Here is a 27,176-nt window from a genome sequence, read left to right as displayed (position 1 = left end):
GCTGCCTCTACAGCCCTCCACAATTGCGAAAGTGTAGCCGATGCGGGATTTTGTGCACGAACTGACCTCTCCATTTGTTCCATACGTGTTCCATGGTATATTTGGGTGGAGAAATCATTCGGTCGAACGTCCTTCAAACCAATAGCGAACGATTATGGCTCGGTGACAGGGAGCACTGTCATCCATAAAGATTCCATCCTTGTCTGTGAACATGAAGGCCGTGAATGGCTGCATGAATGGCCCAGGAGAGGCGCTGCAGGCGATGTCGCACTGTTACGAAAGGTACTCGCATCGGTGTCTGCTGCCATAACCCACCGATGAAAAATTTAGCCACACTATTGTAACAGATAGGTTCGTCGTACGTCCCACACTGATTTCTGCTATTGTTTCACGCAGTGTTACTTGTCTGTAAGCACTGACAATTCTACCCAAACGCCCGTAATTTCAGTCGGTACGTGAAGGCGGTCGGCCACTGCGTTGTCCGTGGTGAGAGGTAACGCCTGAAATTTGGTGTTCTCGGCACACTCTTAACAATGTCGATCTCGGACTATTCAATTCTCTAACGATTTTCGAAATGGAATGTCCTCTGTATCTAGCTCCAGCTACTATTCCGCGTTCAGAATTCTTTAATACCCGTCGTGCGGCCGTTATCGTATCGGAAACCTTTTCAAATGAAACACCTGAGTGCAAATAACAGCTCCGCCAGTGCACTGCCCTTTAATACGAGGGTTGTTTTTTAAGTAAGGGCCGTTCCCGCGTATAGTCCCGTAGTTCGCGCGGACGCCGCAACAAGCCACCGCGCCACTTGCTGGCATCCTTCCCGTTCACACTGATGCCCAGCTGCAGCTCTGTAGCTGACGTGTACGCTTCGCTGTGCTACTTTATAATGTTTACGATTATTGAATTGCCCGCCGCGTGTGAGGTACGGTCAGTGATACGTTTTTTGACCGCGAGAAGCCTATCAGCTGCAGAAATTCATCGTCAGTTAACAGAAGTTTATGGCTTGAATGCAGTGAGTGAAGGTAAAGTGCGTCAATGGGTTGGAGAGTTTAAAAATGGCCGTCAAAACGTCCATGACGTAGAACGCTCAGGCCGGCCCTCTGTGATCGCTGATGATTTGGTGGCTGCAGTCGAAAAAAAGATTCGTGAGGACAGAAGATTCACAATTTCCGCGCTTTCTTTGGAATTTCCACAAGTTTCAAGATCGGTTTTGTAGAGAATTGTGTCTGAAAACCTAAACTTTAAGAAACTGTGTTCTCGGTGGGTACCCAGACTCCTCACAGAGGACCACAAAGGGAAGAGATTTGCCACTTCATTGGACTTTTTGATTCGTTACGAGGAAGAAGGGGATGACATGTTGAGTCAAATTGTCACTGGAGATGAAACATGGGTATCCCATATCACTCCCGAAAGCAAGCGACAATCGATGGAATGGCGACACACAACCTCACCCGTCAAGGTCAAAGCCAAACAGACGCTGTCAAACCGCAAGATTATGGCAACTGTGTTCTGGGACCGGCGCGGTGTTTTGCTAGTGGACTTTATGGCACGAGGAACGACAATCAACTCAGATGCCTACTGTGCAACTCTAAAGAAGCTCCGCAGAGCAATTCAAAACAAAAGGCCCGGCATGCTGACAAAGGGAGTTTTGCTCCTGCACGATAACGCTAAGCCTCACACCTCCCAAAAGACTCGGGATTTGATTGATTCTTTTGGCTGGGAAGTTTTGGACCATGCACCATACAGCCCCGACCTTGCTCCTAGCGATTTTCACCTTTTCCGGTACCTGAAACACCATCTTGCCGGGCAGCGCTTCAATGACGACGACGAAGTGAAAGCGGCCGTGAACTCTTGGCTGTCGGAGCAGGCGGCCGAATTCTTTAAAGAGGGTATTAAAAACTTACTTGTACGGTATGACAAGTGCTTAAATAAACAAGGCAACTATGTAGAAAAATAGGTAAAAGTGTGTAGAATCAGAAAATAAAAGTTTTTTTATAAAAGTATTTGTATCTTTTTTTAAAAATAAAAACGCCCCTTACTTAAAAAACAACCCTCGTACCTTGCGTACGCGATACTACCGCCATCTGTATATGTGGATATCGTTATACCATGACCTTTGTCACCTCAGTGTATATGCCGCTTGTTTACGAATGTTTGAACGACATGAAGTTGCATGGGCTGTGGTGTAGGACACTGCATTCTTCCTATACATTTTCAGTGCTCATGTATTGCTGCGGTCTGTCATATTTATGTCTACGTAACTGATACTTCGGCGCAGTCGTTGTTGCACTGTACATGTAATTGTCTAGTGATCGGCCGGCCGGTGTGGCCGAGCGGTTCTAGGCGCTACAGTCTGGAACCGCGTGACCGCTACGGTCGCAGGTTCGAATCCTCCCTCGGGCATGGATATGTGTAATGTCCTTGGGTTAGTTAGGTTTAAGTAGTTCTAAGCTCTAGGGGACTGATGACCACAGATGTTAAGTCCCCTAGTGCTCAGAGCCATTTGAACCATTTTTGTTTAGTGCTCCGTGTTCAAGTAGTTTGGGATGTCCACTATACAGGGTGGTCCATTGATAGTGACCGGGTCAAATATCTCACGAAATAAGCACAAACGAAAAAACTACAAAGAGCGAAACTCGTCTAGCTTGAAGGGGGAAGCCAGATGGCGCTATGGTTGGCCCGCTAGATGGCGCTGCCATAGGTCAAACGGATATCAACTTGGTTTCTTTAAATAGGAACCCCCATTATTATTACATTTTCGTGTAGTACATAAAGAAATATGAATGGTTTAGTTGGACCACTTTTTTTCGCTTTGTGATAGATGGCGCTGTAATAGTCACAAACGTATAAGTACGTGGTATCATGTAACATTCCGCCAGTATGGATGTTATTTGCTTAGTGATACACTACCCGTGTTAAAATGGACCGTTTACCACTTGCGGAAAACGTCGATATCGTGTTGATGTATGGCTATTGTCATCAAAATGTCCAACGAGCGTGTGCTATGTACGCTGCTCGGTATCCTGGACGACATCATCCAAGTGTCAGGACCGATCGCCGGATAGTTACGTTATTTAAGGAAAGAGGAAGTATTCAGCCACATGTGAAACGTCAACCACGACCTGCAACAAATGATGATGCCCAACTAGGTGTTTTAGCTGCTGTCGCGGCTAATCTGCACATCAGTAGCAGACAAATTGCGCGAGAATCGGGAATCTCAAAAACGTCGGTGTTGAGAATGTTACATCAACATCGATTGCACTCGTACCATATTCTATGCACCAGGAATTGCATGGCGACGACTTTGAACGTCGTGTACAGTTCTGCCACTGGGCACAAGAGAAATTACGGGACGATGACAGATTTTTTGCACGCGTTCTATTTAGCGACGAAGCGTCATTCACCAACAGCGGTGACGTAAACCAGCATAATACGCACTATTGGGCAACGGAGAAGCCACGATGGCTGCGACAACTGGAACATCAGCGACCTTGGTTGGTTAATGCATGGCGCGGTCTTATGGGATGAAGGATAATTGGCCCCCATTTTAACGATGGCAATCTATATGGTGCAATGTATGCTGGTTTCCTACGTAATGTTCTAGCTACGTTACTACAAGATGCTTCACTGCATGACAGAATGGCGATGTACTTCCAACATGATGGATGTCCGGCACATAGTTCGCGTGCGGTTGAAGCGGTATTGAATAGCATATTTCATGACAGGTGGATTGGTCGTCGAAGCACCATACCATGGCCCGTATGTTCACCGGATCTGATGTCCCCGGATTTCTTTCTGTGGGGAAAGTGGAAGGATATTTGCTATGGTGATCCACCGACAACGCCTGACAACATGCGTCAGCGCATTGTCACTGCATGTGAGAACATTACGGAAGGCGAACTAATCGCTGTTGAGAGGAATGTCGTCACACGTTTTGCCAAATGCATTGAGGTTGACGGACATAATTTTGAAAATTTATTGCATTAATGTGGTATTTACAGGCAATCGCGCTGTAACAGCATGCGTTCTCAGAAATGATAAGTTCACAAAGATACACGTACCACATTGTAACAACCGAAATATAATGTTCAAACGTGCCTACGTTCTGTATTTTAATTTAAAAAACTTACCTGTTAGCAACTGTTCGTCTAAAATTGTTAGCCATATGTTTGTGACTATTACAGCGATAACTATCACAAAGCGAAAAAAGTGGTCCAACTAAAGCATTCATATTTCTTTACGTACTACACGAATATGTAATAAAAAAATGGGGGTTCCTATTTAAAAAAAACACAGTTGATATCCGTCTGACCTATGGCAGCGCCATCTATCGGGCCAACCATAGCGTCATCTGGTTTCCCCCTTCAAGCTAGACAAGTTTCGTTCTTTGTAGTTTTTTCGTTTGACGCTTTTTTCGTGAGATATTTGGCCGGTCACGATCCATGGACCACCCTGTATATTTGTCATCTCCTTTACTAGCAGTAATGTGTCGTCTACCTATCTCCTATGGAACACAATTTTCTTTTGGCTGTTAAACAATTTTTGTCCCAAATGACGTCAGCTATGGGAGCAGATGCACACGCTCGCATTGCTAGGTCATCTGGCTGCTTGTAAATGCTGACATTAAATGGAGAACAGTTGTAATCTAGGATTATCTGCAGGATTTCCATGAATTCAGTAGTAGTGTATGTGTATGCAAGTTCCTTATGTTTCAGAATGTTATTTTTTATTTCTGCTACAGCTTCTTGTACAGGTATGTTTGAGTAAATGCTGGTAATGTTCAGCGATAAAAATTTAGTTTCCTGAGGGAGTTTTGTCACTTTTAGTTCTGCAGCTAGTATTACGTTGTTTCATTTGTATAATTTTTCTTCAGTATTTTATTCAATTTATGTGCAGTTTTTTTTTTTTTGCTGGTTTTATTAGATTTCATTATTTACGTTTCTGGTTGTGATCTTAAATGTGGTAGCTTTGGCTTCAAGCATAAAAGATACTTACTTTCAGTTTCTGTGAACAAAAATGAGCGTTCTTTAATTTATCCATAATTTTATTTTAAGCTTTCTTCAGTGGGTGTTTATCAATGTCCTGAATATTGCTGTAATAACGTGAAAGAATATATATGTTTTGTCTACGTACTGTACTTCGGCCATCATAACTACTGTATTGCTCTGACCGCCTTTGAAACTACGGATTTAGTGCTTTTCACTTTATTATTCCTGTATATTAAGGTTTTTTTATCCTTTGTTGCATATGAAGGACTCAACTTTTACATCCTAATTTCTTTTTCAAGAAGCTTGCTTACTTTGTGATCTATTGCTGCTCTTGTATTTTAATTGGATTTTGCAACACCAGTTACATTTTTACTTGCAGCTATGGTCTGCTGATGTTTATTGTATTTTAGTGCTTTTTGGGGCATATTATCCCGCTGGTCGAACTTTATAACTGTATGTTGATCACTACGCAGATAAATGTGTTAATATTAGCGTGTTCAATGACTGGTTTCCTGGTTTCCATCGAACTTGGTGTATTTGGTATATTTACATGCTCATGGAAACAGAGCTGTACTACATGCACAACGGGACGTAAGCGTGTCAGCTAGTGCTACTGGCTCAACTACCAACATTACCCTCACTAGTAATCAGCTGACTGGTGTTTGACTTAAGGACTGCGCTTCCCATGTCTCACATGCACTCAGCACTTTCTTGTTGACATTCTCTTCAGCCACCTGACGTCTCGGGTTCAACCACAGTACTTTCATCAAGTAAATTTTTTTGAAACATTTTTTTTCTTTTTCATTTGGGTCAAATGGTTCAAATGGCTCTGAGCACTATGGGACTCAACTGCTGTGGTCATAAGTCCCCTAGAACTTAGAACTACTTAAACCTAACTAACCTAAGGACATCACACACATCCATGCCCAAGGCAGAATTCGAACCTGCGACCGTAGCGGTCGTGCTCTTTTTCATTTGGAAAGCCAGTGGTTATGTTAAAATTTTTTATATAATGAAACAGTCCCAACCGCATAAATATGTTTACTTATTTACTGATAACCGGTTTCCACCACTGTTCTGGTCGCAGTGGTTATGTCCCTCTTAGAGTGGCGTCTGTATATCGCCATCTTCAGCAGACACGATGGGTATTGTTTTCTTTTAAGTATTCTTTGACGTATATTCATTTTACTCTCTTCAAAGAATGGATATCTGATGATGACCAGAACAGCGACCGAAAATGGTCAGCACTAAATAAAGAAACATTTTTATATAGTTGTGACTGTTTTATTATATAAAAAACTTCAATCAAGTTATTGGTGTCACAAATTTCAAGCCGTTCGGCTAATTTCACATTTCATGGTTTTTTCTAATGCGGAGCAGAGCGTCTGCATACAACATTGTACCAGTCAAATTTACACTTTTCCAAACGCTGGAAGGTCTCAAAAACTTCGCTTTTATGTTCAGACAGTTTTTTCTCAACTCCTATCTTTTTTTACGTTCCTTGCGTCCTATTTGGACAAATTCATCTCTACACTTATTATACATCGATGTCTAGCGTACTCAAAGTCTCTATTTTGATGGATATGATTTGCAGGTTGTGATTCACTCGAAGCTGGAAACGCTGCTGAAACATTTCAGTAAGGATATGCTCCCCGACATTTACGGAGGAACAGCTGGCACCTTTGAGGAAGTGACGGGTGAGTACCGACGCATTTTGTACCACAAGAGTTTCTGCGGCCACAGTCAAGCGCCAAGTGCTTCGCGGATACTATGCAGAATGGTTGCTGATGTTCAGCTATTCAACACAGGGCTACTATATATGATTCGTTCGTTCTCTAAGCTCTATACTTTCCAAAGTACACTCATGCTTATGAATTAAGGATAATGCTGATACATAGTGAAACAACGCTCTGTTGGGCGGTTTGCGGATTTAACTCACTTCGAGGTATGACCATGCGGTGCATTTGACCTGCGGTCGTCGCACGGTGGCGCTGGCAGCAGTCCACATACGCAGAGGTGTATTGGTGTATGTCAGAGTAGGGTGCAGGGAGTAAGCGTGCAGACGTTATCAGACGTGCTAATGGTGACTGTGGCTTGAAAATGACTCAAATAACACATATTGATGACGTTATGAGGGGTAGAATACTAGGGTGACTGGAGGCTGGTCAGAAACAGCAGGTCGTAGCATGGGCCCTCCGTGTGCCACAAAGTGTGATCTCAAGATTATGGCAACGATTCCAACAGACAGGAAACGTGTCCAGGCGCTACAGACTGGGACGTCCACAGTGTACAACACCACAAGAATACCGATATCTCACCATCAGTGCCGGCAGACGTCCACGGAGTACTTCTGGTAGCCTTGCTCGGGACTTAACCGCAGCCACTGGAACAATTGTCTCCAGACTCACAGTCTACAGACAACTGAACAGACATGGTTTATTCGCCCGGAGACCTGTAAGGTGCATTCCACTGACCACTGGTCACAGGAGAGCCCGTAAAGCCTTGTGTCAAGAACACAGTACGTGGTCATTGGAACAGCGGTCCCAGGTTATGTTCACGGACGAGTCCAGGTATTGTCTGAACAGTGATTCTCGCCGAGTTTTCATCTGTCGTGAACCAGGAACCACATACCAACCCCTTAATGTCCTTAGCCGGCCGAAGTGGCCGTGCGGTTAAAGGCGCTGCAGTCTGGAACCGCAAGACCGCTACGGTCGCAGGTTCGAATCCTGCCTCGGGCATGGATGTTTGTGATGTCCTTAGGTTAGTTAGGTTTAACTAGTTCTAAGTTCTAGGGGACTAATGACCTCAGCAGTTGAGTCCCATAGTGCTCAGAGCCATTTGAACCAGCCTTAATGTCCTTGAAAGGGACCTGTATGGAGGTCGTGGTTTGATGGTGTGAGGTGGGATTATGATTGGTGAAATTGGTGAACGTACACCCCTGCATGTCTTTGACAGAGGAACTGTGACAGGTGAGGTGTATCGAGACGTTATTTTGCACCAGTATGTCCGTCTTTTCAAGGTTGCAGTGGGTCGCACCTTTCTCCCGATGGATTATAACGCACGGCCCCACCGAGCTGCCATCTTGGAGGAGTACTTACAATATATCAGGAGAATGGATGGTCTGCCTGTTCTCCAGACCTAAACCCCATCCAGCCGTCTGGGTTGCTCTCGGTCGACGTATCGCTGCACGTCTTCAAACCCCTACGATACTTCAGGAGCTCTGACAGGCACTGGTGCAAGAATGGGAGGCTATATCCCAACAGCTGCTCGACCACCTGATCCAGAGTATGCCAACCTGTTGTGAGGCCTGTGCACGTGTGCATGGTGACCATATCCCATATTGATGTCGGGGTACATGCGCAGGAAACAGTGGAGTTTTGTAGCACATGTGTTGCGGGACGGTTTTCTCAACTTATCACCAATACCGTGGACTTACATGTCTGTGTCGTGTGTGTTCTCTATGTGCCTATGCTATTAGCGCCAGTTTTGTGTAGTGCCACGTTGTGTGGCACCACATTCTGCAATTATCCTTAATTTATGAGCATGAGTGTATTACATGTAAAAATATTACTGATGCACAAATAGAACCGTAAGCTCATAGAGTTTGCGTCTGCACTTTACAAATGTTCTGTGAGCGCCCCTCTGGCCGCAAGACATACGTTCACGTAGTAGACTAATGTTCGTTCCACATGTACTGTAGCAACATCCTGCCCACTTTCATCACAGCAGCTTGGTCCTTAATGGTCATATTGTACCCGGGATAAGTGGGGGGGGGGGGGGTCAGAGGGGTGGGGGAAGGGAACAGAGCCTCATTATCTTCATCACTACGCCCAATCCGGCGATGTGGAAGTAGGTTGTTTAGGTAGTGACGAACATCGATGCTCCATTGAGAGGGTGTCCTGTCTTGTTGGAAGTGGAATCCTCGGAAACAGAAGTCAGTTGTGGAAACAAACACAACTACAACGTATCACGGTAAGAGGTGCACATCAGAGACTTGTCACAGAAGGAGAACAGCCCATACAGCTTCGTCTGTGACACTGCACAGAAAACGTTAACCTTCGCGAACCTCGGCCATGTTCCACAATTTCTGAGGATTTTCAGAGTCCCACACTCTCATATTGTGTCGATAAACCTTTCCTTAACAATGGAAGGGTGCTTCGTCGCAAATATCAGCTTGGAGGCCAAATGTTCTCTTTCCTTGCTCCGTCGCCATTTTGTCAAGGCACTCTACTCGTAACGCCAACAGCTGGACACAGTGCAAACTGGGAGAGTTTACGGATCTTTCCATGCGTCAATCATATTTGTACATGTAATATTTTGGAAAATATAGAACTCTGAAAGTGAATGAATCATTTGTAGTAGCCCAGTGTATTACAAGGAGGAGCTTACCGTCAAGCACTCTCATGCCCAAATGTGATGACTCACACAAAAATGTCGTCCGCATAGGATCAGTAGTTTCATGAAAGAGAAGTAGTCAGATTAAGTGCGTTAATGCATCTAAGAATTTTTCTGGCCTACGACACAAAGTGCCTGGTAAAACAAAAAGTCAAGCATCGAGGAGACATGTTCGAATACGACTTCGTACATGTACAGACCACCGGCGAGTGTGGAAATGATTAGAACTGTAGTTTTCTGTGACTGGTAGAACTGCCACCGGAGTCCATTATTGTAGTTCGTGTTTAGTGTTGTTACGAGGCATGATTGGTTATGTAAGGAGTGTGAACAGCGTCAGATATTGAGTAATCACTATGAAGGACACGTAGATGCCCTGTACTTGTGTGAGACAGTGCTATCAGCGGCTGGAAGATTGTGAAAGAGGATTCACTGTGAGTCTCCATTCGGCCGGCTGGTCGAATCGTGCAGTATCAAGATTTGTGGGACGCATAGATGTCGTGGCACAAACTTTGCAAAAACAGACATAATGTCTTATGGGATAACAGCAATCAGTGATTTTATAATGTTACTTAAAATCCGTCTTGATTGCAATTTTTTTTATTTTATTATTCATATGACCGGTTTCGGTTCATTCAGAACCATCTTCAGATCTGATATTTCACATGTGACGTAGCATGTGAAAGTTGCTAGGTTTGGACAGGTTACTCCTGTAGCTGAAATATCAGATCTGAAGATGGTTCTGAATGAACCGTAACCGGTCATATGAATAATAAAATAAAAAAAAATTGCGATCAAGACGGATTTTAAGTAACATTATAAAATCACTGATTGCTGTTATCACTGATTGCTGTGACAGTGGCCTGGTGTTGGCCTGCATGGGAACGTGAAGGGAGGCAATCTCGACTTCAGTGTTCTGGTCGACCATGTCTGAGCAGCGCTAGGGAGGATCGCGAACTCAACACTAATTACATCATACGTACATGCATGCATACATACATTACTCCTTGTTCCATAGATCATGAAAACGACATTGCGTAATGATGTGGAACGTGTCACTTTAACATAAGTTTTCTTTACACAAAATAATTTATTAATTAATTTTGTTTTACAGTTACTACTTCATATCTAAGAATTCATCTGTTGAGTAGAAGGAGTTGTCATTCAGAAATTATTCTCTTAATTTGCTTTTAAATGTTGGTTGGCTATCTGTCAAACTTTTAATACTATTTGGAAAATGACCAAAGATTTTTGTGGCAGCATAATTCACCCATTTCTGTTCCAAAGTGAGATTTAATCCAGAATAGTGGATATCATCCTTTCTTCTGGTGTTATAGCTGCGCACATCACTGTTATTTTTAAATTGGGATGGTTTATTAGTGGCAAATTTGAATAAATGTATTGCGAAAGTACTGTGAATATCCCGTGTTCCTTAAGTAAATGTCTGCAAGGTGATCTTGGGTGGGCTCCAGCTATTATTCTGATTACACGCTTTTGTGCAATGAATACTTTCTCTCTTAATGACGAATTGCTCCAAAATATGATGCCATATGAAAGCAGTGAATGAACATAGGCATAGTAGAATAACTTACTGATATATTTATCACCAACATTTGCAATGGGACACCATTCTTGATACCTCCCCAGTTAGAGCACTCTGCTGGTTTTTGTAGACTATCTGTACTGTTAGTTTCAACCTTCTGCATTCTTCCAGTTAAGTATGAATTAAACCATTTGTGCACTGTTCCACTCATACCACAATACTTAAGCTTGTCTAGAAGAATTTCATGATTCACACAATCAAACGTCTTTGCGAGATCACAAAATATCCCAATGGGTAATGTTCGGTTATTCATTGCATTTAATATTCAATCAGTGATAGCATATATAGCATTTTATGTTGAAAAGCCTTTCTGAAAACCAAATTGGCATTTTATTAGTACTTCATTTTTACAAATACGTGATGCTACTCTTGCATACATTACTTTTTCAAGAATTTTGGATAAAGCTGTCAGAAGTGAGATTGGGCGGTAGTTCTTAGCATCAGCTCTATCCTCCTCGCGCCTTCCGAGAACAAGTAGAGGACACTGTGCAACATTCAGCGCCATTCCACATTATTGGTCGGAAAACAGCGGCAGCCAGACTGGGGAATTACCGTCCCGTGGTATGGTGTCGTTAACACCACAACACAAATGATTGCATTTTGGAGTGGTGCTGCGGCGAGGAAGCATAGACTGTGGGTGAATGCCGTCGCACTCTGTTCAGTGATGAATTGCAGTTTTGCACTACACCAGTGACTATCGTCGGCCAGTTTGGCGACGACGTAGAGAGAAGCTCCATTCTCGCAATGTTTTGGAGGGCCACAGCGGTGTTAATCCGGGCGTCTTGGTGTGGCGAACCATCGAGTATGACGTCAGGTGATGGCTGGTAGTGTTCGAGAGAACTCTTACTGCACAGAGGTACGTTACGGACATCCTGAGTTCTCGTGTGTTACCTCTCGCGCGTCAGTGACGTACTGCCATTTTGAACTGTCTGTGTAGCTTTAATGTGCCCTTTTGCCAGCCGTATCCTCAGATCGGTATCCGATAGAACGTTTGTGAGGCCAACTCGACCATCAGTTCCGTCCCAGTGCTATATCGGCGATGCCAAGGACCAGTTAACGAAAGATGTGGATCAGCTTGGCTCAGGCAGAATACAACGGCTATATGACAGCCTTCCAACGGAATCAGCGCTTGCGTCCAGGGCAAAGGTGGTGCAAAGCATACTGGTAAACATACACTCCTGGAAATTGAAATAAGAACACCGTGAATTCATTGTCCCAGGAAGGGGAAACTTTATTGACACATTCCTGGGGTCAGATACATCACATGATCACACTGACAGAACCACAGGCACATAGACACAGGCAACAGAGCATGCACAATGTCGGCACTAGTACAGTGTATATCCACCTTTCGCAGCAATGCAGGCTGCTATTCTCCCATGGAGACGATCGTAGAGATGCTGGATGTAGTCCTGTGGAACGGCTTGCCATGCCATTTCCACCTGGCGCCTCAGTTGGACCAGCGTTCGTGCTGGACGTGCAGACCGCGTGAGACGACGCTTCATCCAGTCCCAAACATGCTCAATGGGGGACAGATCCGGAGATCTTGCTGGCCAGGGTAGTTGATTTACACCTTCTAGAGCACGTTGGGTGGCACGGGATACATGCGGACGTGCATTGTCCTGTTGGAACAGCAAGTTCCCTTGCCGGTCTAGGAATGGTAGAACGATGGGTTCGATGACGGTTTGGATGTACCGTGCACTATTCAGTGTCCCCTCGACGATCACCAGTGGTGTACGGCCAGTGTAGGACATCGCTCCCCACACCATGATGCCGGGTGTTGGCCCTGTGTGCCTCGGTCGTATGCAGTCCTGATTGTGGCGCTCACCTGCACGGCGCCAAACACGCATACGACCATCATTGGCACCAAGGCAGAAGCGACTCTCATCGCTGAAGACGACACGTCTCCATTCGTCCCTCCATTCACGCCTGTCGCGACACCACTGGAGGCGGGCTGCACGATGTTGGGGCGTGAGCGGAAGACGGCCTAACGGTGTGCGGGACCGTAGCCCAGCTTCATGGAGACGGTTGCGAATGGTCCTCGCCGATACCCCAGGAGCAACAGTGTCCCTAATTTGCTGGGAAGTGGCGGTGCGGTCCCCTACGGCACTGCGTAGGATCCTACGGTCTTGGCGTGCATCCGTGCGTCGCTGCGGTCCGGTCCCAGGTCGACGGGTACGTGCACCTTCCGCCGACCACTGGCGACAACATCGATGTACTGTGGAGACCTCACGCCCCACGTGTTGAGCAGTTCGGCGGTACGTCCACCCGGCCTCCCGCATGCCCACTATACGCCCTCGCTCAAAGTCCGTCAACTGCACATACGATTCACGTCCACGCTGTCGCGGCAAGCTACCAGTGTTAAAGACTGCGATGGAGCTCCGTATGACACGGCAAACTGGCTGACACTGACGGCGGCGGTGCACAAATGCTGCGCAGCTAGCGCCATTCGACGGCCAACACCGCGGTTCCTGGTGTGTCCGCTGTGCGGTGCGTGTGATCATTGCTTGTACAGCCCTCTCGCAGTGTCCGGAGCAAGTATGGTGGGTCTGACACACCGGTGTCAATGTGTTCTTTTTTCCATTTCCAGGAGTGTACATTACATTTTTATTTATGTTAATTTCATCAGTGACTCGTTTCATTACCTTGGAGATTTGCTCCTTAGTTTGGTCCTACAGAGTCCATAATTAAAGTTCCAGTTTAAAAACGCAGTAGAAAGACAACCGCTGCTCAGAATGACGTCAGATTTGAACAGAATATTATTGACGGAGGGGAAAGTCACGGGGAAAAAAACTCAGTGAAAGGTGGATCAGAAGATGGCGCTTTAAGCGTCAGAATATGCACACCAACAGACTCACGGCACACGGGTGTCCGTCAGTTTGCATCCGAGACGCAAAATATGTCTGTCACCACGAAGGATCACGCACTGCTGGTAAAACTCTTATATAAGAACGGTGACTGTGCACCAGTAGCCTTGAAGAAGTTCCAGGCACTCAAGGTTTTGAACAGGGCAATGGCCCAATGCCTGCTAAGGCTCTGGAGAAAATAATTGGAGAATTCTGAAAGACGCGTTCTACATCTACATCTACATGCATACTCTGCAAATCACATTTAAGTGCCTGGCAGAGGGTTCATTGAACCACCTTCACAATTTTCTAGTATTCCGCGCGGAAAGAACGAACACCTATATCTTCCCGTACGAGCTCTGGTTTCCCTTATTTTATCGTGGTGATCGTTCCTCCCTAAGTAGGTCGGTGTCAACAAAATATTTTTGCACTCGGAGGAGAAAGTTGGTGATTGGAATTTCGTGAGAAGATTCCGCCGCAATGAAAAACGCTTTCCTTTTAATGATGTCCAGCCCAAATCCTGTATCATTCCAGTGACAAATACAAAACGTGCTGTCCTAATTTGAACTTTTTCGATGTACTCCGTCAGCCCTATATGGTAAGGATCCAAGGATTCCACACCGCGCCGCAGTATTCTAAAAGAGGACGGACAAGCGTAGTGTAGGCAGTCTCCTCAGTAGATCTGTTACATTTTATATGTGTCCTGCCAATGAAACGTAGTCTTTCATTAACCTTCCCCACAACATTTTCTATGTGTTCCTTCCGATTTAAGGTGTTCGTAATGGTAATTCCAAGGTATTTAGTTGAATTTACGGCCTTTAGATTAGAGTGATTTATCGTGCAACCGAAATTAAACGAATTCCTTCTAGCATTCATCTGGATGACCACACACCTTTCGTTCTTTAGGGTCAACTGCCAATTTTCGCACCATTCAGATATCTGTTCTAAATCGTTTTGCAATTTGTTTTGATCTTCTCATGACTTTATTAGTCGATAAATGATAGCGTCATCTGCAAGCAACCTAAGTCGGTTGCTCAGATTGTCTCCCAAATCGTTTATATAGATAAAGAACAGCAAAGGGCCTATAACACTACCTTGGGGAACGCCAGAAATCACTTCTGTTTTACTCGAAGTGCAGTGTGGCAGAGGGAGGACAGCATTACATTTCCCCTTGCGTCGATAACATGTTGCTCAAATTTGACGACATTCGAGCAACTTCTCTCTTTCTACATAGTTTTGAAAATAGGCCTGACGACGTCCGAAAGTGCATGGTTTCCGTCCTAGAGCCCATTTATTCAATCATACTTTGTTACAGAGACGGCGGTCTTATAAAAGCTGCACCACGCAACCACAGTTACAATATGCATGATTTCCTCCTAAAGGGTGGTACTGCCCCTCATACAGGGTGTTTCAAAAATGACCGGTATATTTGAAACGGTAATAAAAACTAAACGAGCAGCGATAGAAATACACCGTTTGTTGCAATATGCTTGGGACAACAGTACATTTTCAGGCAGACAAACTTTCGAAATTACAGTAGTTACAATTGTCAACAACAGATGGCGCTGCGGTCTGGGAAACTCTATAGTACGATATTTTCCACATATCCACCATGCGTAGCAATAATATGGCGTAGTCTCTGAATGAAATTACCCGAAACCTTTGACAACGTTTCTGGCGGAATGGCTTCACATGCAGATGAGATGTACTGCTTCAGCTGTTCAATTGTTTCTGGATTCTGGCGGTACACCTGGTCTTTCACGTGTCCCCACAGAAAGAAGTCACAGGGGTTCATGTCTGCCGAATAGGGAGGCCAATCCACGCCGCCTCCTGTATGTTTCGGATAACCCAAAGCAATTACACGATCATCGAAATATTCATTCAGGAAATTAAAGACGTCGGCCGTGCGATGTGGCCGGGCACCATCTTGCATAAACCACGAGGTGTTCGCAATGTCGTCTAAGGCAGTTTGTACCACCACAAATTCACGACGAATGTCCAGATAGCGAGATGCAGTAATCGTTTCGGATCTGAAAAATGGGACAATGATTCCTTTGGAAGAAATGGTGGCCCAGACCAGTACTTTTTGAGGATGCAGGGACGATGGGACTGCAACATGGGGCTTTTCGGTTCCCCATATGCGCCAGTTCTGTTTATTGACGAAGCCGTCCAGGTAAAAATAAGCTTCGTCAGTAAACCAAATGCTGCCCACATGCATATCGCCGTCATCAATCCTGTGCACTATGTCGTTAGCGAATGTCTCTCGTGCAGCAATGGTAGAGGCGCTGAGGGGTTGCCGCGTTTGAATTTTGTATGGATAGAGGTGTAAACTCTGGCGCATGAGACGATACGTGGACGTTGGCGTCATTTGGACCGCAGCTGCAACACGGCGAACGGAAACCCGAGGCCGCTGTCGGATCACCTGCTGCACTAGCTGCGCGTTGCCCTCTGTGGTTGCCGTATGCAGTCGCCCTACCTTTCCAGCACGTTCATCCGTCACGTTCCCAGTCCGTTGAAATTTTTCAAACAGATCCTTTATTGTATCGCTTTTCGGTCCTTTGGTTACATTAAACCTCCGTTGAAAACTTCGTCTTGTTGCAACAACACTGTGTTCTAGGCGGTGGAATTCCAACACCAGAAAAATCCTCTGTTCTAAGGAATAAACCATGTTGTCCACAGCACACTTGCACGTTGTGAACAGCACACGCTTACAGCAGAAAGACGACGTACAGAATGGCGCACCCACAGACTGCGTTGTCTTCTATATCGTTCACATCACTTGCAGCGCCATCTGTTGGTGAACATTGTAACTACTGTAATTTCGTAATTTTGTCCGCCTGAAAATGTACTGTTGTCCCAAGCATATTGCAACAAACGGTATATTTCTATCGCTGCTCGTGTAGTTTTTATTGCCGTTTCAAATATACCGGTCATTTTTGAAACACCCTATATATCGTCTTGTCTTGTACTAGGAGTCGGAGTGATAGTGAAAGATGGTTAAAATGCGCGATATTAGAGCATATTGTCACAGTCAAACCTTGGATGCCCCTCGCACGGGGTGTTGCAGCTCGAATGCCCTGCAGGCAAAGGGCTTTACACGGATTACTTTGTCGACCATGTATCGTGAGTACTTCGAATCGACGAAAATCGTCTTCAGTGTGAATCCAGTTGAGGTGGCAAACAAGTGTTAATGATGTCACCAGCCACAGAGTATAAATAAATGTTAATAGTAGATAGAGAAGGCAGCACTCTGGTAACGTAAACACTCTCGAACACTACGCTGCACAACTTTTGGTGAGCAGATATGCTATTTAGCATCTAAATTTTCCTATGGAGTGCAGAAGTCATCATCCAACACTTCTGCGTAGTGGGTACCACAGCACACACAGAGGTTTTCATGGGAGCAGGAACGCCTGAAGTGGACCAAGGCAGCTTGGGTGTATCTCGCCTGGACTGGCGAAACACTGTCCGTATTTGTACAAGGCACTGGAAATGTACGCGTAAGTCCTGAACAACATTCACTCAAAGTCCCACCTGTGGCTGTGGATGGAAACCAAGCACCTGTAGAGATGGGAAAGCTGGTTCATCTTTGGGAACTGGTTGACTGGTCACTGCTTCTTCTTGAGGCCTGTTCATTTTTATTCGTTCACCGTACGTCTCACTTTTACCCAACTATGTAATGCTGTATGCGTTTAAAAATATCAAAACGAAAACTAGAATTACTTTACTCAAAAAAAGAACGTACCCAGGATCTGCGCTAATTGTTTTAGTTTGGATGTGAATAGCGAAAACGTTTTCAGATTACATGAGAAAAAGTATCACGATAACTGTACCTTGAGAATGTCTTTATTCTTTCACACGACTAGTTTCGGCGACGCATTACCGCCATCCTCAGGCCCCACCACGCTAGCTTTCATCAGGAGTCTATACTCGAACCCGTGTTGTCTTCAATGCCAACGACAGATGGCTCTCGGTACACCTAATACTAGTCAGTATGCATTACGAGATCCACACTGAACTGATACGCTGTTGTGTGGCGTGGCATGTTGCGAATCTGATTTGTGAACATCTTTGGGAAAAAAGGGGGGTGATAGTGGTGTAAGGGCAGCTAGTTATATCCATATCCTATAAGCGAGCTTAGGATTATTCAGTAAAAGTTATAGCAGGATTTAAAAAAAAATTATATTTCATAACATTTTCATTGGAGGGCAGCGTGGAGGGTAAAAATCGTAGAGGGAGACCAAGAGATGAATACACTAAACAGACTCAGAAGGATGTAGGTTGCAGTAAGTACTGGGAGATGAAGAACATTGCACAGGATAAAGTAGCATGGAGAGCTGCATCAAACCAGTCTCTGGACTGAAGACCACAACAACAACAACAACAACAACAACATTTTTCTAATCAGAACTCCTTCTTTCTCTACTCTCATCACGTTGCAATAAATAACTATGTACAGATTATAAACAAGTCATCATTTTATTTTTACAAAGAGCACGTTTCCAATTTGTTCACACAGGCCTTTGAAGCTAAGTGCCCGAACTGAGTTTTCCAAAGCAGTACGATGCATTTCTAAAAAACAAATAATCTCTAAAATATGGACCTTCATCTCTGAATTTTTGAGCTCAATTATATACAAAATATTTCCAGCTCATGTCAGTCACCGGAAGCTAATGGCGAAATGAACATCAAAACAATCAGCTGGCTACATTTCTGCGATCGAAAGTGTAATGAAGTTGACTGGTCCACCTGGATGGGAGGATCAAGCCCTCGAAACACGTCGTGGACGAACATAAAAGTGACTGTCACAGATAATTGTTTTAATTCATCTTTTATGTCACAAACAGCCACAGCTTCCAAACCAGAGACCGGCATGGACGACACAAAGCATCGATTAACCTCACACGTCACGAAATTCACAAAAGCAATGTTCTAGAGCATACATTTTCTGATCAAAACCATCCGTACACTTCTGTGTAATGTGGAGCTGACCAGCAGATGTTGTTGTGGTTGGCAGGAGAGCCAACACCGGGTTACAAGAGGAAGCCGAAAGGCACGCGTTTTGGCTCACGCAGGCAGGCGTGAAGTCTGGAACAGGACAAGGAAATTAGAATTTAGAAAAAACGGACGTAGCGGATGGAATGCTTAACTTAAATCCATTAATGCTGAACGTCGGTCTTGACATGATTCATAATATCAATAGTAACTGGTAATGGCGCCTTGCTAGGTCGTAGCAAATGACGTAGCTGAAGGCTATGCTAACTGTCGTCTCGGCAAATGAGAGCGTATTTTGTCAATGAACCACCGCTAGCAAAGTCTGTTGTGCAACTGGGGCGAGTGCTAGGAAGTCTCTCTAGACCTGCCGTGTGGCGGCGCTCGGTCTGCAATCACTGATAGTGGCGACACGCGGGTCCGACGTATACTAACGGACCGCGGCCGATTTAAAGGCTACCACCTAGCAAGTGTGGTGTCTGGCGGTGACACCACAGATGTCACGAGAGTATAACAGGTTGCGGGGAGTATTGTGTTGTCAGTACCCCCACGACGCAGAAAAAACAGTATTAATATTAAATTGAGACGCGTATAGCACGTGTGACGTGACCAAGTCGCGCAGGCACAGCGCATATTGCGACGCGTACACCATACTTCGCACGCGTCGACTGGCGACTCTCTTCGCTGACAGAATCGAAGCGCGCGCACCCTGTTACCTTTCTCAAACGATTTTACAGAAACTATTCAATGAAAATATTTGATTTTTGCCTTACTTGTAGCGTTATATGTCAGCTTCGTGGTGAAGTGCCCATTATCTCGCTAATGACCATTCTTATTGTGATGTACACATTTTAGTAAGACACTACGCAAAACTCAAAAAGTTTGCAACGAAAATTAGGGGTCGCTATGATTTTGCGTTTGGTGCGTATTACACCATATGTTGCTGCGTATGAAATTTAGCTAACATGTTGAATTTTTGTTTCTACTTTGGGAGGAGGTCCGCCTCCGATCTCGAGAAAATGGATCGTATGTAGAACGCTCCCTTCCGATATCACGCCCGCGAGAATGAAATACTCGCAACATCTCTCATATCTCCTAAACGACTCGAGACATCGAAACGAAAGTTTGGCGAATGATAGCACACAAGGAGGAGAGTGTTTTGCCAATTCTTAAACACCCGGAACTTTCTTATCTATGGCGATATACCAGTACTTATACTCCCCTTTTTAGTTATTTCACTCCAGTGACTATGATTTTTTAAGAGTTATCGACAGCTAGCGAAACAAGAGCTTCCTAGTATGAAAATAAAAATGAAATTTCTTCTTTTATGTTACTGCAAACCGACACTGTGAGGTTTTTCGTAAGCTATTGAGCTCTGTGATTGCCAATTACTTGTTTAATGAGGCACTCCGTTTCGGAATTCTGTCGCAATAGCTGCTGTGAGATGAGTTTGGCAAATTACACTGTTACAAAGGAAGTATGAGGTGCATTCAAGTTCTAAGGCCTCCGATCTTTTTTTCTCCGGAATGGAAAGAGGTAGAAACATGCGCATTGTTTTAAAATGAGGCTGCGTTCATTGTCAATACGTCCCAGAGATGGCAGCACCGTACGGCAGATGGAATTTTACCGCCAGCGGCGAGAATGAGAACTGTTTTAAATACTTAAAATTTGCGTGGTGTGAAACCAATTTAAATTCATCGACAGTTGAAGGAGACGTGTGGTGATGGAGTTATGGATGTGTTGAAAGTGCATTCGTGGGTGCAACAGTTTAATGAAGGCAGAACATCGTGTGACAACGAACCGAAACAACCTTGGGCTCGCACAAGCAGGTCTGATGACATGATCGAGAAAGTGGAGAGAATTATTTTGGAGGATCGCCGAATGACTGTTGAACAGATCGCCTCCAAAGTTGGCATTTCTGTGGGTTCTGTGCACACAATCCTGCATGACGACCTGAAAATGCGAAAAGTGTCATCCAGGTGGGTGCCACGAATGCTGACAGATGACCACATGGCTGCCCATGTGGCATGTTGCCAAGCAATGTTGACGCGCAACGACAGCATGAATGGGAGTTTCTTTTCGTCGGTTGTGACAATGGATGAGACGTGGATGCCATTTTTCAATGCAGAAACAAAGCGCCAGTCAGCTCAATGGAAGCACACAGATTCATTGCCACCAAAAAAATTTCGGCTAACCGCCAGTGCTGAAAAAATTATGGTGTCCATGTTCTGGGACAGCGAGGGCGTAATCCTTACCCATTGCGTTCCAAAGGGCACTACGGTAACAGGTGCATCCAACGAAAATGTTTTGAAGAACAAATTCCTTCCTGCACTGCAACAAAAACGTCCGGGAAGGGCTGCACGTGTGCTGTTTCACCAAGACAACGCACCCGCACATCGAGCTAACGTTACGCAACAGTTTCTTCGTGATAACAACTTTGAAGTGATTCCTCATGCTCCCTACTCACCTGACCTGGCTCCTAGTGACTTTTGGCTTTTTCCAACAATGAAAGACACTCTCCGTGGCCGCACATTCACCAGCTGTGCTGCTATTGCCTCAGCGATTTTCCAGTGGTCAAAACAGACTCCTAAAGAAGCCTTCGCCGCTGCCATGGAATCATGGCGTCAGCGTTGTGAAAAATGTGTACGTCTGCAGGGCGATTATGTCGAGAAGTAACGCCAGTTTCATCGATTTCGGGTGAGTAGTTAATTAGAAAAAAAATCGGAGGCCTTAGAACTTGAATGCACCTCGTACAATTAAACCAAGAGAAATGTGGCCGTTATTCACAAACGGTGATGCTTCTTCGAATGAGAAAAGGTTAACAACTCACACAAAAATAGATTGTCAGTTCTGTTGGGATTTTGGTGGAATCCCCGTAACCCAATGTATTTTTAACACTGAGCGACTGGAATGGAAACTTACCAAAGGATTTTATTCCTTCTCTTGATCTGAGCAATATTAAAATAATGACGAGCGTTCCTTCAGGCGGAATAATAGGCACATGTCAGATACTGCATACTCACCTACGGCTTGCCAAACTGACAGTGTGTGATCGAGAATAAAATAATTGTTACTGAGAAAAATAAACAATTGATCTGTCGCACAACAGAATGGTCAGTGAATTGTCAGCAGCGGAGGATAATGCGCGCTACAGAAATGCAGAAGCTAGCCATGTGTGCCTTCTGAGCTGGAGTTAGAAAAACATTGTCATGAACGTGGATCTGCATTTGTCAGCGGTACATTTCAACAAATTAAATATATCTAATCATGACACTCTTTTAGGATATTCCTACTTTCGTAATAATACCGACCATTTTCTTCATTTGTGTAGCCTGTTTATAATTAGTTTATTAATGCCGATAATGTGCGTGCAACAATTGAAATACTTTTTCTCATCACGGCGAACCAGTTAAAACATTGTTATTTGCGACTGCTTTTCGACTGTTTCTAGCTTGCAGTGGAAATGTGGTGTTCACATGCATGTAGTACAGTGTGTCGTATTACATTATTACATCCGTATCCAAGTAATCACAGTGAGAGTTCTATACTTCAGATCGGACGCTTTTTACCTGGAGCACAAAAGGGATCGCACCTGTAGAGATTATCCCTTTCTAATTTTTTGTAACATATCGTACAGATACGACAGCATACTACGCAGCAAGAAGATAACCTTGGTTTACTTTCCTGCCTTGCTTCTTAATCACATGATTTTATAATATTCCTTGCTTCCTTATTCACTACACTCTGTCCCTCCTTGCGATCTGAATACATCGCGGAGGCATACGATACAATTCCAGCGGCCAATTGCTCACCAGTTACTGAAGTATGCATTTTTCTTGACAGAAGAAAAACAAAAACAAAACTATACAGATATAAATAACAGAAAAGTATAATGTACTAACAAAGAAAGCAGGAGCGTTTAAATGGCGAAAAACGAAACACTATCCAAAGGCAATAAAATTTATTATACAATAAGGCAAAATTTATCGTATGGCTGATACTACCACTGCTCATATGCGTCGTTCCGATGTGAGCATATGGTCGAGCTACTTTTCCGCTCCCCGCCTCAAATTTCCCACGGTGCTAGCGAGGCACGCGCGACGAACGGCGCGAGAAACAGTGCCTCAACTACAACGCCGCGCGACCTGGCGCAGGCGCGTGTCGCGTCCCAGTCGCGTCGCTTCGCAATTTGCGCGGCCCCATTTGAACCAGTGAAATAAAAATATGCGTCGCGCCACACGTGCTATGCGCGTCTCAATTTGCTCCTAGCATGTGGAACAGTTAGGAGACCTGCGTGGTTCCGAACGTTGACTATTCATTGGATATCTCTACATCTACATCTACATTTATACTCCGCAAGCCACCCAACGGTGTGTGGCGGAGGGCACTTTACGTGCCACTGTCATTACCTCCCTTTCCTGTTCCAGTCGCGTATGGTTCGCGGGAAGAACGACTGCCGGAAAGCCTCCGTGCGCGCTCTAATCTCTCTAATTTTACATTCGTGATCTCCTCGGGAGGTCTAAGTAGGGGGAAGCAATATATTCGATACCTCATCCAGAATCGCACCCTCTCGAAACCTGGACAGCAAGCTACACCGCGATGCAGAGCGCCTCTCTTGCAGAGTCTGCCACTTGAGTTTGCTAAACATCTCCGTAACGCTATCACGCTTACCAAATAACCCTGTGACGTAACGCTCAGCTCTTCTTTGGATCTTCTCTATCTCCTCTGTCAATCCGACCCGGTACGGATCCCACACTGATGAGCAATACTCAAGTATAGGTCGAACGAGTGTTTTGTAAGCCACCTCCTTTGTTGATGGACTACATTTTCTACGGACTCTCCCAATGAATCTCAACCTGGTACCCACCTTACCAACAATTAATTTTATATGATCATTCCACTTCAAATCGTTCCGCACGCATACTCCCAGATATTTTACAGAAGTAACTGCTACCAGTGTTTGTTCCGCTATCATATAATCATACAATAAAGGATCCTTCTTTCCATGTATTCGCAATACATTACATTTGTCTCTGTTAAGGGTCAGTTGCCACTCCCTGCACCAAGTGCCTATCCGCTGCAGATATTCCTGCATTTCGCTGCAATTTTCTAATGCTGCAACTTCTGTGTATACTAAAGCATCATCCGCGAAAAGCCGCATGGAACTTCCGACACTATCTGCTAGGTCATTTATATATATTGTGAAAAGCAATGGTCCCATAAAAATCCCCTGTGGCACGCCAGAGGTTACTTTAACGTCTGTAGACGTCTCTCAATAATTCTCGACCTCATGGGGCACTGGTGGCTGATGTTTTTTTGGAAACGGAAGATATTGCACTCATGACGTGGGCTTCTCGCTCTCCCGATCTGAATCAAACAGGGCATGCCTGGGATGCACTAGGGAGAGGCGTTGCATCATGTTAGTACCCACTAACCGCTCTCAAAGACTTGTGAGCAACTGTGCAGGAAGAATGGGCGTTATTGCTTCAACATGAGATTGATGACCTCATTCACAGCGTGTCCCGTCTTCGTCAGGCCAGTATTGGTGCAACAGGTGGTCACACCTCCTACTATGCACCTTAACCGGTTGTCAGAATGAGTTTGCAAATCCATTAAGATGGAAAAAAAAGCAAGAACATTTTTTTGTCTACCATTATGCGTGTTGCAGTTGACTACGTTCTGTATTCTTTACATTGTGTCTACTTTGCTATCACTGGGCCCGCATCTCGTGGTCGTGCGATAGCGTTCTCGCTTCCCACACCCGGGTTCCCGGGTTCGATTCCCGGCGGGGTCAGGGATTTTCTCTGCCTCGTGATGGCTGGGTTTTGTGTGCTGTCCTTAGGTTAGTTAGGTTTAAGTAGTTCTAAGTTCTAGGGGACTTATGACCACAGCAGTTGAGTCCCATAGTGCTCAGAGCCATTTGAACCATTTGCTATCACTGTTTGTACTGTTTTGCGGCAAATAAACAGAACCTTGCAAACTTTCCTTTTCTTGCTTTAATTTTAGACACCAGTGTAGTTGCCCAGATGTGTTTGATCACATAGTGCATATTAAAGATTTTTGAATCGTTAAAATTATCTGTAGCTGTTCATTATTCTTTATTAATCTCGATGCGTTTCGGAGGCCTATATGGATCATCAAATACAAGAATTTTTTCTAAAGGCTATCTGAGTCTAGGAACTCACAAAGTACTGAGGGTTTTGTTTTTAACACTGATGATAAGTGCGGCCCTCGTCTCTGTGCCCGGTGTTGCAGCCCCATGGCGTAAGCAGCTGGAGAATTTCGCTGAGTACCTGAAGGAGGACGAGAAGTACGGAACGGACGAGTCCAAGAGGACGGGGAAGCCCAAGACACGCAGCGACCTGTTCGGCGTCGAGGGATCATTCCGCCAGCTGGTCGTGGACTGATGGGGAACAAATCTACCTCTTACCGAGAGTGTCCGTATGCACATCTTTCATGTTCTGTTCTCAATCGCTTTGATTCAATAACACTGTCATCTCCGTGAGGAACTGATGTATATATGTAAATCATTTGTAAAATAGGTATAAAATAAAAGACTGCTCTATGAGCGAAAACATGTTTACGTTTGCAGCGACTTGAAGGAGCTGCGCCACTGACACTTCCACACTTCTGTTGTCCAATACCTCCCTCCGCCTCCTACTCACAATTTTACTCACCTCCCTCCCATCTGTCTTTCCAACTCAGCCACTAGCAATGAATGCCGCACTCAGAGGCTCGATACGCTAACTGCGTGCAAAGACCGCGGCTTTCACACGTCTTTAAAGCCAAGACGAAGAGAAACAGGTAAGTACGCATTCTCTGAATCACTGTTTTGCACATAGACACTCCAGATATAAAGTATTTTTACTGTCAGATCCTTAAAATGTTCTCCTCCTGAAATACGCTGCCGGACATTAAAACTGCAAAACCGTAGAGGCGACCGGTATCCAACATCAGATGATCATTCTGGCGTGCAGTACACTACAGGCCACGATACGCAAGTGATACGCATCTCTGCACAACCGCACAAACTACGAGCAGATAAATATAACTAAAACAAAGTTTACACAGTGGATTTCTCATTCAGAAATTCCATTTGAATGTTGGTTTTAGAAAGGATAACATTTTCCACCTGCGGTGTAATTACATTTGTGTAGTGACCACAGTCGCGATAGCGACTTACGGTACCATTTTCCATGGGTAACTTTAAGGACCTAAATCGCCTAAAAAACAATTCGGGTAGGAAAAATTCGGCATGAAAAAATTTATAAAAAGAGGTTGTTTTTTTAAATGTAGCTCTTCCTATCCCACGAAGTGCGTCAGTGTATCGACTCATTTGCGTCAGTATCCGCCTGTCATTCATGTTTAAATATTCTGTTCGCGTAATATGAATTTTTTTATTGTTATTTCATCACAGTTGCACCATGGGGGCTGAGTCAGTATGACAGCGGTACAAACATTCCGCTGATCAGTCAAAAGCTTTAAAAACAACTACGAGTATGATTAAATTTCAGCTGCATAATGGTTTAGTGGTAATGAAAATCAGCGCCAGAGCGGGACTCGAATCCTGATCCCCAGCTTATCGTCTCAACCACTTAGTCTACCGAAGCAAGCCTCCAGAACCGATCCAAACCTCCATAAGTCACCGTGTGTGTATGTCCTAGAGACGTGCTTGGCTAGATCAAGTAGTTAAGGCGATCGCTCGCAATAAGAGGGAAATCAAGATTCCACTCACGGCCTGGCACAGATTTTCATTGTCACTAACCCATTGTGCAGCTGAAGTTTCAGCGTATTCGCAATTGCGAATACATTTAATTCATTCATACGGCTGTCGTTAGCCACACTGTCTGCTCCTTCATACGCTACTGGCCATTAAAATTGCTACACCAAGAAGAAATGCAGATGATAAACTGATATTCATTGGACAAATATATTGTACTAGAACTGGATTGTGATTATATTTTTACGCAATTTGGGTGCATAGATCCTGAGAAATCAGTACCCTGAACAGCCACCTCTGGCCGTAATAACGGCCTTGATACGCCTAGGCATTGAGTCAAACAGAGCTTGGATGGCGTGTACAGGTACAGCTGCCCATGCAGCTTCAACACGATACCACAGTTCATTAAGAGTAGTGACTGGCGTATTGTGATGAGCCAGTTGCTCGGCCACCATTGACCAGACGTTTTCAATTGGTGAAAGATCTGGAGAATGTGCTGGTCAGGGCAGCAGTCGAACATTTTCTGTATTCAGAAAGGCCCGTACAGGACCTGCAACATGTGGTGGTGCATTATCCTGCTGAAATGTAGGGAGGGATCGAATGAAGAGTAGAGCCACGGGTCGTAACACATCTGC

At 44.7% G+C, this 27,176-nt stretch overlaps 1 protein-coding gene across 1 annotated transcript in view; it reads left to right on the top strand.

Annotated features, from left to right (window-relative positions):
• Positions 1 to 25,357, top strand: part of LOC126101014 (retinol-binding protein pinta-like) — a 112,343-nt gene extending 86,986 nt beyond the window's left edge. The window contains exons 6-7 of the mRNA XM_049911682.1: positions 6,583 to 6,685; positions 25,077 to 25,357. Of these exons, the coding sequence (XP_049767639.1) occupies positions 6,583 to 6,685; positions 25,077 to 25,228 (255 nt within the window). The 3' untranslated portion in view covers positions 25,229 to 25,357. The remainder of the gene's footprint in view (positions 1 to 6,582; positions 6,686 to 25,076) is intronic.
• Positions 25,358 to 27,176: the final 1,819 nt, after the last annotated feature.

This window comes from Schistocerca cancellata, chromosome 9 (assembly GCF_023864275.1).
Source record: "Schistocerca cancellata isolate TAMUIC-IGC-003103 chromosome 9, iqSchCanc2.1, whole genome shotgun sequence".
NCBI classification, from domain to species: Eukaryota; Metazoa; Arthropoda; class Insecta; order Orthoptera; family Acrididae; genus Schistocerca; species Schistocerca cancellata.
The sequence above is the reverse complement of the archived record's forward strand: the minus strand, read 5'-3'. Positions and strand labels throughout refer to the sequence as shown.